Source organism: Myotis myotis, unplaced genomic scaffold, assembly GCF_014108235.1.
Source record: "Myotis myotis isolate mMyoMyo1 unplaced genomic scaffold, mMyoMyo1.p scaffold_m19_p_18, whole genome shotgun sequence".
NCBI classification, from domain to species: domain Eukaryota; kingdom Metazoa; phylum Chordata; class Mammalia; order Chiroptera; family Vespertilionidae; genus Myotis; species Myotis myotis.
The window spans coordinates 14,503,877-14,518,961 of NW_023416322.1; the positions used below are offsets into that span (position 1 = coordinate 14,503,877).

General features: G+C 53.0%; 1 protein-coding gene across 1 annotated transcript; it reads right to left on the reverse strand.

Annotated features, from left to right (window-relative positions):
- Positions 1–1,269: 1,269 nt before the first annotated feature.
- On the reverse strand, positions 1,270–14,022 carry BATF3 (basic leucine zipper ATF-like transcription factor 3). The gene is made up of 3 exons (XM_036344577.1): positions 13,842–14,022; positions 10,719–10,823; positions 1,270–1,849 (listed from the first exon to the last, which is right to left on the reverse strand). The coding sequence occupies exons 1-3, from the start codon at positions 13,917–13,919 to the stop codon at positions 1,664–1,666; spliced, it is 369 nt and encodes a 122-aa protein (XP_036200470.1). The 5' UTR covers positions 13,920–14,022; the 3' UTR covers positions 1,270–1,663.
- Between the last annotated feature and the right edge of the window lie 1,063 nt (positions 14,023–15,085).

Here is a 15,085-nt window from a genome sequence, read left to right on the forward strand (position 1 = left end):
CTGCACTGTCCATCAACCTGACCAGGCGAGTGATGGAGCCCTTTATAAAACATGTGAAAACAGACCGAGAAGCAAGTTTGAAGGAAAGACGATGGGGTCATGGGTACAGCTTGGAACGTGCTGAGCGGATGTGCTTGTGAGACTCATGACGGGAAGCTGCACATACAGGTGGCCTGCAGGACAGAGCTGGGTTCTGGGCACGGAAGGGGAGGTTTCAGTCTAGGAAGAGATGGGGACTGAGGCCCCAAGAAGAGGAGCCCCTTTATTCTGAGAAGCAGGTAGAGAGAGAGGAAGAAACGCAGAACCCAGTGTCGTAGGCTGTTGGGAAGTTAGGGAGCTTGCTGGGACCTCGAAGTGGGCAGTTTCAGTGAGGTGGCAGGGACAACGGCTGCACCTTCTATGGCAGAGACTACTAGTAAGTCATGAAATCCAGTTCCTCCACCCTGAGCATGAAGCTAAATTTCATTTCCTGACCTTCCCTGTAGCCGGGTGAGGCTGTGGGATTGAGGTCTGGCCCACGGAGTGTGAGCAGAAAATGATCCACTATCACCTCTGAGAACTAGCCTCTCCCTACCCGCCTCCATGGACCCCTCCTCCCAAGTCTCCCAGGGAGAGTAGGGGATCCAGGGGGGCTGGAATGCCTTGGGGGTACAGAGCAACTAAATGGAAGGAGATTGGTCCCTGAGTTATTATGTGGAGCCACGGGGTTCGGGCCAGTGAGGCCAGCAGGTGCAGACACGCAGGGGTTAGCAGTGGAGTGGGTGAGCAGCCAGCTGGACAGCAGTGGCAGTAGGGATCAGAGCAGATCAGCGGTCAGGAAAGCTAAACGGGTCTAGCTGTGACCCAGCTGGGGTGACAGGGAAGTCCCTTTGGCCTTTGCTCTGCAGCCCCCCAAAGTTGCCTTCCCATCCAGCTTGGATGAGGCTGCAGGGGAGATGACCAGGAGGGAGAAGCAAGGCCCATGAGGAGACAGTGGACACCCCTTCAGGAAGAGAAAATATATTATGTCTCTAAATTCCAAGAACTTGCCCAGCCAGTGTGGCTCAGTGGTCGAGCTTCAACCCATACACCAAGAGGTTGCTGGTTGGATTTCCCATCAGGCACATGCTTGGGTTGCGGGCTGGTTCCCCAGTAGAGGGTGTGCAGGAGGCAGCCAATCGATACTTCTCTCGCTGATGTTTCTATCTCTTACCCTCTTCCTTCCCCCTCTCTAAAATTAACAACAACAACAAAAATTAAAAATAAGTAAATTCCAAGAACTTGCCAAAAAAGAGAAACAATAACTGTCTTTATTACCCAATTCTAGAGAAAATGATTCTGCACAACGGCAGAACCTCGTAGCTGCCATAGTGGAAGTGACGTGAGTCATGAGGGTGGTCTCCCAACCTGGGTGACCTGGATTCGCTCAAGGTTCTGAGTCAGGTGCCTGTGGGTATGGCCCGGAGCTCCAAGGAGGAGGCCTGGGAAGGTGCCTCCCCATCTCACATGGATGTGCCTGTGGTGGGGGGATGACCAAGATCCATGAGCCACAAAACACCCCGAGGAGCTAGAAGACGGCCTCTCCGGGAAGAGGAACCGGTGGAGGAGGCCCAGCCACAGGTCCCCTGGATGCGGAGGGAACCCCGCTCACAGGTATGAAAAGGACCAGGCTCCTTGCTGGGCTTCACCGGGGCAGGCAGCCGGCCACCGGGTCCGGCCGCAGCACGGGCACGAAGTTCATGGGGCACAGCAGCAGCGGGCACATCTTCTCGTGCTCCTTCAGCGCCTCGCTCAGGTGCTTCAGCTCCTCCGTCAGCTTCCCGATCTCCCGCCGCAGCACTGCGTTTTCTTGCTCCAGGCACTCATATTCCTGGGGAAGAGGGAGTGAGCAACTTCATTTCTTCCCCGTCCTCCTGGCAGATCTAACCCGTGCTGTGATGCTCATCTCCTTTCCACAAAAACATTCTCGTTAACCTGTCCCCCCTCTGCCACTCATAACTGTTGGTGCATTTGCTTACTCTGTCTCCTCCCGCCAGGAGGAAAGGGTCAGGAGGGCAGGCCTTTGTCCAAAACACTCCATGAGGTGTAGTTTACAGGAAATAAAATACACCTACCTTACGTGTATAATTCAGTAGGTTTTGACAAATGTAAATAACTATGTGGATCAATTCAGAATGCTTCCACCACTCCGGAAAGTTCCCTAGTGCCCCTGTGAGCCTCCCCTTCCCCCAACTGCTGATCTGTTTTCTAAAGGTCTCTGCTGGGTTTGCTGCTGTAGCCCCGGCACCTGGATCAGTGCCTCGAACATAACACATGTTTGTTGAGTACTGAGTAAATGGACGAAAAGACCCCTTGCTTTGGCTTTGCTCCAATACTCATGCGTTAATTTTCCTCTACAGCAGAGTTTACAGGGGCTTAGAACTGGAGGGGATCATAGAGACCCCTTAGCAGCTAAGGTCTCTTAAATACGGTCTCTCTCAAACCCACACGATGTAGAAACCTCCCCTGTGTAACTCTAGCTCAGACGCCCAACTTGTGCTGAGCGTTCTCTCTTTCAAAGGACAGGCCTTGCCATCTCTCTGAGCTGCTCTATGAGGAAGCTCCTCGTTGCACGGATCCAAAAACTCTCTCTCCTTCAAACCCACCTATTGGGCTTGGTTCCACCTTATGGAACCACATAGAGTAAATGCAATACTTTTTCAACATCGCAGTTCTTGAAATGTTAGGAGGCAGCCCCATACCACTTCCCTTTAGGTATTCTCTGAGCTCAACGGTCTCAGGTCCTTTGGGCTCCTTGGGTTGTGGGAATCCTGGTCCCTGTGCCCTCTTGGACGCCATCCAACACATGCTCCAATTTGCCAGGGGCTCTGAGAGAATATCATTCCCACCATGCAGTGCAGGATTCCAGGAATGGCCAGACCATGCAGAGGGCAGATTGTGCAGGTGATCTGCACTGGGCTAGACCCAAACCACAGCCACCCTGCTCCGGGGACTCCCCCCTGAGCATGCAGAGAAGTGCAAGCTTTGTCTGTATCTGCTGCTTCTTTGTCTATACTTTAAGGACGATTGATCTTTTGGAGCTTGAGGATGGGCCTTACACCCACCTCTACTGCATATTCACCCTGTTCCCTTGAGCGTCTTCCAGCCTAGCAAATCCTTCAGAATCTTGATTGTGTCGGCCCCTGGATTAGTGAGACCACAAGCTTTAAGCTGTCCACGAGCTTGGTAAGCAGGTCTTCCTTTCTTTCCTCCAAGTCATGAATAAGTTCTGTAGTAGTTGGCCAATGACAGAGGCCCTCTTAAGGCTGACAACCTTAGTTAAGTCTTGCTGAAATGTTGTTTACAGTCATTTCTAGGTTGGTTCACACTATTGGGCTTTGTTGTGCCAGGCATACCATGTTTCCTGAGCAGGGGGTTCAACCTTATTATCTATCACACCTTTTCTTTTACTAGTCATTTTTAAGAAATATCACTAAAAAAAAAAGAAATCTGATCTTGCAGGCTCTTAAGGCACATGCAAATTCTCAACTCTGCCCCTGGACTGCCTTCCTCTTTTTCTCTGTGGGGCCAGCTCAAGCCCACCACCTCCAGGAAGGCTTCCATGATCATAGCACCTAATGGAAACATCTCTTATTATGTGTGTCTTATTCAGTCTTGTATCATATTCAATCTTAAATAAGGTCTCTCTCCAAAGGTCAGAAATGTATATAGCACATGGGGCCTCTGTTACCATTTCCTGTACCCCACCTGACAGGCCCCAGTGCTCAGGGTCCCCTCAGCCCTCTGTCTCCTCTCACCCCCTTTCTTCCCTCCCTCCCCTATAGGCATCTTCCTCCCTCTAAGAACAAGGGACCCAGAGGGGCTGATCTGCTCTGACCCCTACTGCCACTGCTGTCCTCTGCCTCCTGCCTTTCTTTCCTAGGAAGGCTCTCAGGATGGTCTGGGATACTCGGCAAGGCAGCAAGCAGGCCTAACCCCTTCTCCCCACAGGTTGTCCTGGCTCAGTCTGGCATCACTAGGACATTGGCCCTGTTCTGCCTTCAGCCCTCCTCCAACTCCTCATGCTCTCCTCTGACTTCTGACAAGCTGCAGTCCTAGAGTCAGAATTCAGTCTACAAACACAGCAACCAAGCCCTCCATGAGCAAGGGGAGGGTCTGGATGGGAGGATGGGGGTGGGAGCCTACGCATCCGGGAGGCCTGCCGGCAGCAGAGGGGTGAGAGGCGCACACACACACACACACCTGGAAATGCTCCCCACTTCCAAGTAAAAAGAGAATAGAAAGGAATGGTTTCAATGAGCTAACGTTTCAACAGGATTCCAAAGAATAGGGAACTCTCCTCTTGTGGCAAATATTCCAAACTGACTTTCCATATTTGCTGCATTTTGTGGCGAGACGCTGTGAGCTTCTGAGCTTTGTCTCTGGAAGCCACACGGAGTCGTGCTGCTTAAGGTACCACTGCTCTCCACCAAACCCCAGCGGGGAAGGGCTCAGAGCTGCCCGCACAGGCACCCAGCAGGCCCCTTGCCTGCCTTCTCCAAGGGGACTTTCTCCTCTGAGATTTAAGTTTTACACAAATATGCTGAGGGACTTTTATCGAGCCGTGTGAATAAAAAAGAGAGAAGAAGTAAAAATCTCCTTCAGGTGAGACCAGTTCTACAAAAAATAAAAGGGGAGGAAGCAGAGGGGAGAGAACACGGAGAGGGAACACGGGGGAAAGAGTAAGACCCCCTTCGCCCCGAGAAGAAATTCCCTGGACTTCGCAGACATGAAAAATAATCAAGAACATGAGACCCTTTGCTATTTCCAAAGAGATGCTCGGTTTAGCTCAACGACTGGTGTTGGAGGTGAATGAGTAAGTCCTTTGCCTCAGGAGGGTTTGAGGATACTGGGCTGCCTTCCTGGGTATCTGCCAGGACGTGGTCACCAGGAAGAGAGACCTACAAATTAGAGGTGGTGAGGTCACTGCAAATCCCAGTTCTGCTCAGAAATTAAGCTGTCGAGGGCAGGGACTCTCAAGTGGGGCAATGTGTCAGTCCCCAGGGGACGCCTCGCGTGTCTGCAGACAGTTTGGGGGAGGGGTGCTACTGCATCTAGAGGGCGGAGGCCAGGGATGCTGCTTCAGGTTCTACAGTGCACAGGACAGCCCTACCCCCCCACAACAAGGAATTATCTGGCCCCGAGGTTGAGCAAGCCTTGCCTGGGCATCTAAGAGAGGTTGACTGGGGGCTGTGGGGCTGTCTGGCGATATTCAAGGTCCAGGAGGCCTCTGAGGCAGAGGGAAGGATCAGGACTGATAAAAAAGACAAGGTGGGTACCAGGGACCAGAACTGATAACTAAGGCAGGAAAGGACAGGACGGGGAGGAAATGGCCATCAGGACACAGCCACACACGGACCCCATTTCACAAGCAAGAAACAAACTCGGAGAGGCCTGGTGACTTTCCCAAGGTCATGTAGACTGGAGCCTGATCCCCGATTTCAAGGTCAACGGCAATGCTCATGCAATGACAGCGATTCAGCCTTCCCTCGGCAGTGCCTGGACTCAAATGTCCTCATGGCCATTACCAGCAGAAAAGGGCGGTACGCACTCAGGATTTTACAAGAAGTCTATTCCCAAACCTAACACAGATCCCCTTCCCGGCAGAAACATGTGTCACCAGCCAGGGCAGTAAAATTTGGTGTCATCATCCGTTTCTAAACCAAGTGGGGGACTAACATGAAGCATTCTCTTAGAAAACGCAGTATCTGGAACAACCAGGGCAACACATACCACAACCGTATTACTCAAGACACGTGTCCGTTTGTGACATTTGGGGCTCCCAAGGATGGCATCGCGGCCTTCCTTTTCTGACTCAAAATTCTTTCTCAGACTTACGCCTTTCGGTGCCTGGCTCCAACCAGTCTGACCCACTTCTGAAAGGAGCGTCTTTCAGCCTCTGCCTTGGGGCACTGGACTGTTCGCTGGGGTTCCTATTTGTGAATGTGGACTCAGGCGTGTGCCTACCGTCCAGAGATGAATGGGGCTCGAAATCCCCATGAGAGGTGTCAGCGCCTTGAAGGGGTGCTTTAAAAAGCCACAGAGAGCACTGAGGTCCACAGATACACATTGGGAACTGCTGTCACCACTGCAGTCCAACTTCCAGCAACTGCCACCCTGAGGGGAGAACTCTCCCCTGGCTTAGCCTGTCCCCACTCTCCCACTGGCCTGCCCTCCAAGAGGGGGAGGTGGGCGGGGGGGGGCGCCTGGAAGGACAGTCCTCTGGCTTTGGCGATGGAGAACGGGGAGGGGAGGGAGGTGGCCGAGAGACTTAGATGAGCTGGGACTGGAGGAGGTGAGTGAGAGAGGTGGGCAGAGGAGAAAGGTGGGAATTTTAAACGTCTTGCTTTAAATATTCCCCTTCTGGGTATTCAAGAAAGGCAAATAAAGATCTTGAGTGACTCAGATGTTTAGCAGCGCTACCCAGAGCCTGGGATAGAGGCGTATGGGACAGGGACTTTACTCAAATCTCCGTAGGGAGTAGCGGGCAGCCACGGCTGTCAGGTGGCTGTTTCCTGCCCGGGGTGCCTCCCAGTGAGCGGGCCCCTCCACACACTGCGTCCCCTCTCACTTTCCCATCCTACCTGTGGCCTGGGAGCCCCAGGGGGCCTGAGGGGCTTTTTGCCATGGCTGACAGCAGTATGCTAGGTGCCTCGCCCTCAACTCACCACATTTTTTTTATCAGATGCCCTACCCGCCCCCCAATAGGAAGATTTTTTTCAATGTTTAAAATATAGTCGATTTTTACTATATTTACTTTTTTTTTTCCCACTACGTTGGCCATACAGAAAGAACATAGATCCCCAAAACTATGATGTGCTCCCTGGAAGGAGGCAAGGAATGAAGGAGGAGGGATTATTCATGTGGCCCAGAGACACCGCTCCTCCTCTTCTACTGAAGGATTGGATATTTCCATTTTCCTGAGCCCGCCACCGGCTCCCTCACAGCCTCTTGTGACCAGTGACGTGGGTGTGGTTAGTGGCAACTGAAGGCCTCCAGCTTTGGGGTCTGTATACGGATGGAGCCGCTGTCCTGGCCTCCTGGACGCTGTGTTTCTCAACCAAACTGGCCTCACTGAGGGGATCTGCCAGGCGCACAGTCCTCATGCATTCTTCTAGCTCCACAGAGGAAGGGGAGAAGGGAGTGTCCTTCCATGGAGGGCCTGGCTTTCAGATCGACCAGCCCTATTTCTGGAAAGGACACCTGGCAGAATCAGTCCTGTCTGTGGACAGCGGAACAGGCTAGGAACCCCGCAGACGGGCCCTCCACCTATGGTTCTAAGACAACCGTGGGCAAACTACGGCCCGCGGGCCGGATCCAGCCCATTTGAAATGAGTAAAACTAAAAAAAAAAAAAAAAGTACCCTTTTATGTAATGATGTTTACTTTGAATTTATATTAGTTCACACAAACACTCCATCCATGCTTTTGTTCCGGCCCTCCGGTCCAGTTTAAGAACCCATTGTGGCCCTCGAGTCACAAAGTTTGCCCACCCCTGTAGAGGGAGCAGGTGGGAGTACGTGCGGCACCACCACTACTGGTAAGTTTCCCAGGCACCTGGTTCATTTGGTCATTGAATCAAACAGTGACAGAAACGGAAAGACCTGTCTTAACTCTGTAGTAAATTCGTGCTGCTGCTTTCTGTGATAGAATAACAGCCCCCAAAGATGTTTACATACACTCTTGAGAACCTGTGATTATGTTACTTTAAGTGGCAACAGGAACTTTGCAGATGTGATTAAGTCAAGAACCTTAAAATGGGGAGATTAACCCGGATTATGCAGACGGACCCAATTAATCACAAGAGTCTTTTTTCAGTGAAAGGAGGAGTCAGGAATCAGAAAAGGATATGCGCCTACAGAAGAAGTGTCAGCGCAATGCAGCAGAAGAGAGACTCGACTGACCAGCTGGCTTTGAAAATGGAAAGAGACCACAAGCCAAGGGACACAGAAGCTTCTAGAAGCTGGAAAAGGCAAGGAAACGGATTCTTATCCAGAGTCTCCAGAAGGAACGCTCTTCTTTTTAGCCCCGTGAGATCCATTTCAGACACCTGGCCCCCAAAACTGTAAGATAATAAATCTGTGTTGTTTTCAGCCACCACATTTGTTATACTTTGTTACAGCAGCCACAGGAAGCTAATACACATTCCCCGGAAATTCCTGTGCTTCCCATGGACAGGAACAAGACCTCACTCCTTCCTTTGTGGCCCAGATGACAATGCCTTGCCCACGCAGTGCTTCATAAATATTCATAAATATTTGTGAGGTGAATCTACTTGACCTTTCTCTGTGAAAGATCTTGTTCAAGTCGTTCACTCGCCTCTATACACATAATCACTCGGGACTTAAAACTGAGTGTCCTCTTGTTTTTTATATTAATGTACCTGCCTTGGACTAGAAGCTTCTTGAGGGGAAAGACCCGAGCTGTCCACCTGGCACGTGTTCTAACACAGGGCCCTGCACTGTGAGCCCCAGGTGCCCTCCAGGGGTTACTCGGTGACATGAAGCCAGAAGCAGGACAGCTTCAGGAGGAAGCGGGGAGGGAGAAAAGAGGCAGAGGGCACTGCAGTTCTTCTGAGGAAAGGTTATGGAACTAATAAAAGCTGGGAAGGACCTTCCCTGACCCCAGTCGGAAGAGCCCAGGGCCCAGCCTTCCCACTGCCACGCTGTGAAGCTATATCAGTGGGTCTCCTCTCCCTGGAGTACGTACATCCTAACTCGGTTCTCTGTTCACTGTTAAAGGGTTTTCAGAGATTATCATTCCCCCTCAAAACACCCCGGTCTCCTCTGCCGTCGGTGCCCCCAGACTGGATTGCTGAGACAATCGATGGGCAAGAAAGCTTGGCAGGAGAGAGTTCAACTAAAATCGTAGTGGTTCACACCAACGCTGTGCAAAGACGAGAGCTTGGAATTGGCCCCCACTCCTTGGAAAGACCCTCGGATGCCTTTGAGGCCAGTTCCTGATAGAGAGCAGTACCCATGTCCTAGCCGTGAGATGATGTGGGGTTATGCGCAGGGGTCGAGGAAAATGGAAGAGTTTAGGATAAATCCCAGGTTCCAGATTGGGGTGATGGGAAAGATGGTTAGCTCCATTAAGTACAAATGGAAGGCAGTGAGAATGGACTGTCTCGGGATCAGCAGGCCCTCTATTATGACCATGCTGCGTGTGAGGAGCCTGCAGCAGTCCCATTGGGAAACTTTGAGATGTGGTTATGGCTAGAACAGAGGTCTTTCCCAGAGTGATTGATGATGGGAAAGCAGATTTATAGATTAAATTTTCCAGGGTGAGAAGAAACAAGGACAGAGTCTGATCAACAGCATTTAAGAAAACAGACAGTAAAAAAGAAGGAACTCTTACCATTTGCAATAGCATGGATGGAACTGGAGAGCATTATGCTAAGTGAAATAAGCCAGTCAATGAAGGAAAAATACCACATGATCTCACTCATTCATGGATAATAGAGACCATTATAAACTTTTGAACTATAGATACAGAGGCAGAGCTGCCTCAAACAGATTGTCAAACTGCAGCGGGAAGGCCGGAGAGGGTTGGGGGGCAGGAGGGAGGCGGGTAAGAGATCAACCGAAGGACTTGTATGCATGCATATAAGCATAACCAACGGACATAAGACACTGGGGGGTAAGGGAGGCCAGGAGACTGTCAAGGACGGGGGGGGCGGGTGGGGGGGAAAGGACACATATGTAATACCCTTTGTAATACTTTAAGCAATAAAAAAATAAATAAATAAATAAGAAAACAGACAGAGCTCTAACCAGTTTGGCTCAGTGGATAGAGCGTCAGCCTGCGGACTGAAAGGTGTCCCAGGTTCGATTCTGGCCAAGGGCATGTACCTTGGTTTCGGGCACATTCCCAGTAGGGAGTATGCAAGAAGCAGCTGATCGATGTTTCTCTCTCATCGATGTTTCTAACTCTCTATCCCTCTCCCTTCCTCTCTGTAAAAAAATCAATAAAATATATTTTAAAAAAAGAAAACAGACAGAGACGGAAAAATCTAACAAACAAACTGAGAGAAAAAGTGGTTAAGAGGGTCAGGAGAAGTAGGAGATGTGGTTTTTTTTGTTTGTTTGTTTTTTTAGAAGCTAAAGACCTTGAAAAAGGTTTTTTAAAAGGGGAGGATGAATGGTGTCAATAGTCCAGCAAGGCCAAGGGTGATAAGACTAGTGGTCTCAGCGGGAGCAGCTTCTATAGGAAGTGTGTGTGTGTGTGTGTGTGTGTGTGTGTGTGAGAGAGAGAGAGAGAGAGAGAGAGAGAGAGAGAGAGAGAGAGGATGAGAATGAGAATGAGAATGTTGGTTGGGGAGGGAGGCAGAAACAAAATCAGAGGACTGGGCAATAAATGGGAACTGAGGCCATGGAGCCAGCATGTCTCTCTTTAAGAAGCAGAAAAGTGAGGGAAGGAAAGAAAAGGGCACAAGTTTATAAGGTGTCAGCCTCAAAAGGGAATCTGTGGTCTTTTTTTATTTTATAATGAAAGAAACTTGGGTGTGAGATGCAGCCAGGGGATGAGGGAGAAATGAAGAGGCCAATGAGCAAAGAACCAGAGCACTGGGCTAGAAGCACAGAGCAGAATTAGACGTGCACGTGGCCAAATTGGTGATGACCAGAACGTGACATCTGGGCCACCCCCACATGCAAGCATCTTCATGGCCCTAGTGTGGCTCTGCTCCGACCACAGCCTCACCTCATGGAGTTTGTCAGCCTTCTGGGTCTGCTTCTTCCGACTTCTCTGAGCAGCAACGCGGTTTTTCTCTCTCCTTCGGACCTTCCTGTCATCATCCTCAGGGCTCTGGGGGAAGACGTGTGGTCAGGAGTGACGTGGAGGCCCCTCACCTCCCCGTCTGCCCTCTCTCCTCACTCCGCATGGCTCACTGCCTTCGCCGCCTCACCTGCAGCCACGGCAGTGCTTGTTGCTACATCAATAGGGCAGCAGTAGCCCCTTGCGAGGGAACACTCCCCAGGCGCTATGGCTGCGCGTAGCTGCTAATCCCCACGACCACCCTGAGAAATGTGTGGTGTGACCGCCATTTAAAGGATGAGGAATTGGAAACTCAGAGAGGTTAAGGAACTTGCTCCAGGTACCACAGCTAGTGAGTGGGTGAATGGGAAGTGGAACTCAGGTCTGTTGGACTCCACCAACGTTCACCAACCTCTACCCCGCAGGGCGTGTGCCGGGAAGAGCTGTGGTGTTGGTGGTGCTCATCTGAGAATGGAAAAGGCAGCAGGCATCCACAGTCTGGAACTTGCCGTGTGCCAGGCCTTACACCACCACACACAAACAGGGGCTTTTGATACTCCGGGCAGATCACGGTTACTCTTACAACTCACTGCGCCCACATACCTCTAGCAGCACGCCAAATGGTCTTAAACACCACTGACACCAGGCTCACGTGAACCATGCTCGACTGGCATTTGGTTTCACAGGTCAGAGCAAATCAGAAAGCAAATTGATGATGTGTCTCGGAAGCCCTTAGCTGTATCTGAGATTTAACCAAACCTCATCAAATCCTCCAAGAGTTAGCATGAAACAGGCAGGCAGAACAATGTGCCGACCATGTAAAAACACTTCATTCGGTTCCAGAAAACAAGAAGAGAGCAGCATTTGCTTTCAGAACCCTATTAGAGGATGCCAAGGATGGGGAATGCTATCTTTAAAGAGTTCAAAAGTCGCCTGAACCGGTTTGGCTCAGTGGACAGAGCAGTGGTTCTCAACCTTCGGGCCCTTTAAATACAGGTCCTCATGTTGTGACCCAACCATAAAATTATTTTCGTTGCTACTTCATAACTGTAATGTCGCTACTGTTATGAATCGTAATGTAAATATCTGATATGCAGGGTGGTCTTAGGCGACCCCTGTGAAAGGGTCGTTCGACCGCCAAAGGGGTCGCGACCCACGGGTTGAGAACCGCTGGGATAGAGTGTCAGCCTGCGGACTGAAGGGTCCCAGGTTCGATTCCGGTCAAGGGCATGTACCTTGGTTGCGGGCACATCCCCAATAGGGAGTGTGCAGGAGACAGCTGATCGATGTTTCTCTCTCATCGATGTTTCTAACTCTGTCCCTCTCCCCTCCTCTCTGTAAAAAATCAATAAAATATATAATTTTTAAAAAATGTCAAAAGTCAAGAGGTTAGTGGGATACATACCTAGGAAAGCAACTCAATCATCCATGTAATTGAAAGCAAACACTGATCACATACAGTAATGAATGTGATCAGTGATCATTGTATTTGGCCTTGTCTTCCAAAGAGAGACACATGCCATCTTCCCCAAGTAATGGGGATAAAGAACTTTTAGCATATGCAAGAATAAAGGAGAAGAATTAAAAAATATAACAAGTAGAAGAGGCCTGGGTTAGGGTTAGGGTTAAGGAAACAGATACAAGGTGTTAAAATGTAGTTCCTTTGAGGCAAAGAAGTCTTGGTACACAAAACCAGAACACCACGGGGGGAGGAGGGGGGGGTGGAATGTGGTGTAGAGGATAGAACTTTCGCTTTAAAATTGCACAGCTTCTGGGGGTTTTTCCCCCTCCTATTGTCAATATGGTCTTGGGGACCCTATTCTCTGAATGTTTGGGTTTCTCATTTATTGTAAGTGTGATTCATTCGGTTCTTTCAATAATGTTAACTGAGTACCTGCCATGTGCCAGGCATGGTCCCAGGCCCTGGAGACACATGCCCAGAACTGCAGCTTGAGGCCGGCATGAGATAAAACAAGATTTTATCTTACAGCTCCCAGCACACAGTATGCCCTCAACAACCTCTGCTGAGGTTGCTGCTACTTTGTATAGAGTCAGCAAGCCCCCTATTGTGCTTGTCACCAAATCACGACTCTTTGTTCTCCAGAATCCGAAAGTCATAGGGCGAAATGAAGCTGGCTGCAGCCTGCCCTCCGGAGCCCCATTCTAAACTGTATTATCAGCTACCCTACGGTCACACCTGACAACCCAGAAGACACATTTGTCAAGGCAGAAAGAGGGGAGCAGAGAGTAGAGAAATCCCTATATTAGTAACCATATCTCAATGCGTCCTCACAAAAAACCATTAGAAGTTGAAATTTTTATACGTACTCATATTACAGGTGGGGAAAACCGCAGACCCAAGAGGTTAATAAAACTGCCGATGGCAGTTCAGCCTGTGTGGCAAAGCCAGGATCAAACTCAGACCTGTGCGACTCTCCAGCATCATCCAATGACACTATTTGCCAACACCGAGGTGAGAAGGGGGGTGGGGGTGGGGGTGGGGGCGCATAACGATGGGAAAAGACTCAGTCCTACAGCAGCTGATGGAAAGCCTCGCACTGCCGTCCCCGCAGGCAGCCTGGTCTCAGGTTCCCGAGGACGCAGCTGTCAATGTCGCCGGGACAGCCCTGAGGGGGTTCCTCCAGTGCCGGGGGTGGAGCCGCCCGCCCTCTGCAGGCCCCCCGCCCCGCGCCCCGGGGCTGACCGGTCCGAGTTCCCCATTCTGGCGGCAGCCTGGCAGGGTAGGTGCTGGGAGCGCCTGGGCACGAGCTGCCCCTTCGGGCTGAAATCCCCCCTCCGCGTCCTGGCCCCACTCGGAGCTCCCGAAAGGGCCACGCGCGGCAGCCGAGTCGCACGGACCCCACGTGCGGGGGAACGTGGACCGTGCGCCTCCCGGGCAGGCGTCGGCGCCCTCGGGTCACCGCGCTGGACGCCGCGGGTCCTCGCGCGCGCCCCTGGACAACCCCGCACCCCACGCCCCCACCCAGAGCTCAGCCCCCCGGAGCCCCCGCACCTCCCCGCGCCCGGCGCCCGCCTCGCCACCGTCCTCCCCAGCCCCCGGCTCACTACCTGCGGCTGCGACTGGTTCCCCGGCGCCCCGACGCTCCTCGGCGGGACGCTGCCGGCGGCCGGGAGCCCCTGCGACATGCCGGGCGCTCGTCGGCCCCGCCGCCCAGCCGCGCAGCCTTGCGGGAGGAGCGGCCGCGCGGCCCGCCGCGCCCTGCACGCGGGGCGCTGCCTACCCGCGCTCTCCCGCCCCCCGCATCCCCGCCCGCACCTGCCGGCCCCGCCCAGCCCCGCCCCGCCCCTCAGGCTTCCCGCTCGCCCCGCTCTAGCAGCTTCTGCGCGCCGCCCGGGCTTCCCCACCCCCGTCCCGGCCGCGGTCCTTCCCGTCCCCGAGTCTGCCCGCCCCCTCCGGCTCCCATCCCGCCTCGTTTCCTCCTCTGGGGCCGCACCTCGGGGTCCCAAATCCCACCCCCGCCGCCCCTCCCCCGCGCTTCATGGAAGTCACGTGGCGGCCCGAAACCCCGAGGGAAGGCGAAGCCCACCCACAGGAGACGGCGCGGGGCGGGCGAGGCGCAGCCTGTGTGGGGTCCCTCGGCTGCTCTCAGGGAATCGGGGTGAGAAACACACGTGGGTGGTTTGGGGTTGGTGGGTGGTTTTCTCCCGGTCCCATCGCGGCATCTTCCTGCGCATCGGCCCCGCCTCCCCCGGCGCCAGGGTCCCGGTCTTGGGGGACTTTCTCCGTGGCGATCGGTCACGCGGGCGCGCGCCGCTCTCACTCCTTCCGCCGCCCTGGTCTCCCCGCGCCCGGGGGGCTCCGGCTCTCCCGAGCCCACCGCGCGCCCCGAGAGCCAGGGGCGCCCCAGGGCCTTTCTGCGGAGCCCTCACTCCTCTGGTCCGCCGGGCTGCGGGGCGGCCCCGAGGATGACGTCCCCCTCGGTGCGGGGTGGGGAGGAGGCTGCCCTGAGAGCGAAGCGGTCCCGGTGGACGTCACCGTGGACAGGTTTGGGGACCTGGACCTCAGACCGTTTTTCTTTTTCAAGATGAAAGTGGCAGCCGCTCTGCCTGGGGGTTAAGATGGGTGACTTCACGCCAAGCTGGGGACGGGGTAGAGACGCCGCAGGTCCCCCTCCACCTGCCTGCCCGTGGAGAGTTGCAAAGTCAGGCCGTGTTGTACAAGGTCCCAGAAAGAAAAGAAAGAAAAAAAAGAGAGCGGTTAGGGTTTGTGGTCTGCAGACTGTGAGCCCTGGGTGAGAACGATAACCCGGAACCTGTGTGGGCGGGTGGCGACCGGGACCAGGGGTCAGACG

What these genes read in the sequence shown, in the direction of transcription:
- BATF3 (XM_036344577.1), bottom strand. Translation starts at nt 13,919, where the DNA reads ATGTCGCAGGGGCTCCCGGCCGCCGGCAGCGTCCCGCCGAGGAGCGTC. An exon ending in GGAACCAGTCGCAGCCGCAG is followed by an intron (nt 10,824 to 13,841) that starts GTAGTGAGCCGG and finishes GTCTTCCCCCAG; the next exon opens with AGCCCTGAGGATGATGACAG. An exon ending in AGGCTGACAAACTCCATGAG is followed by an intron (nt 1,850 to 10,718) that starts GTGAGGCTGTGG and finishes CCTCTTCCCCAG; the next exon opens with GAATATGAGTGCCTGGAGCA.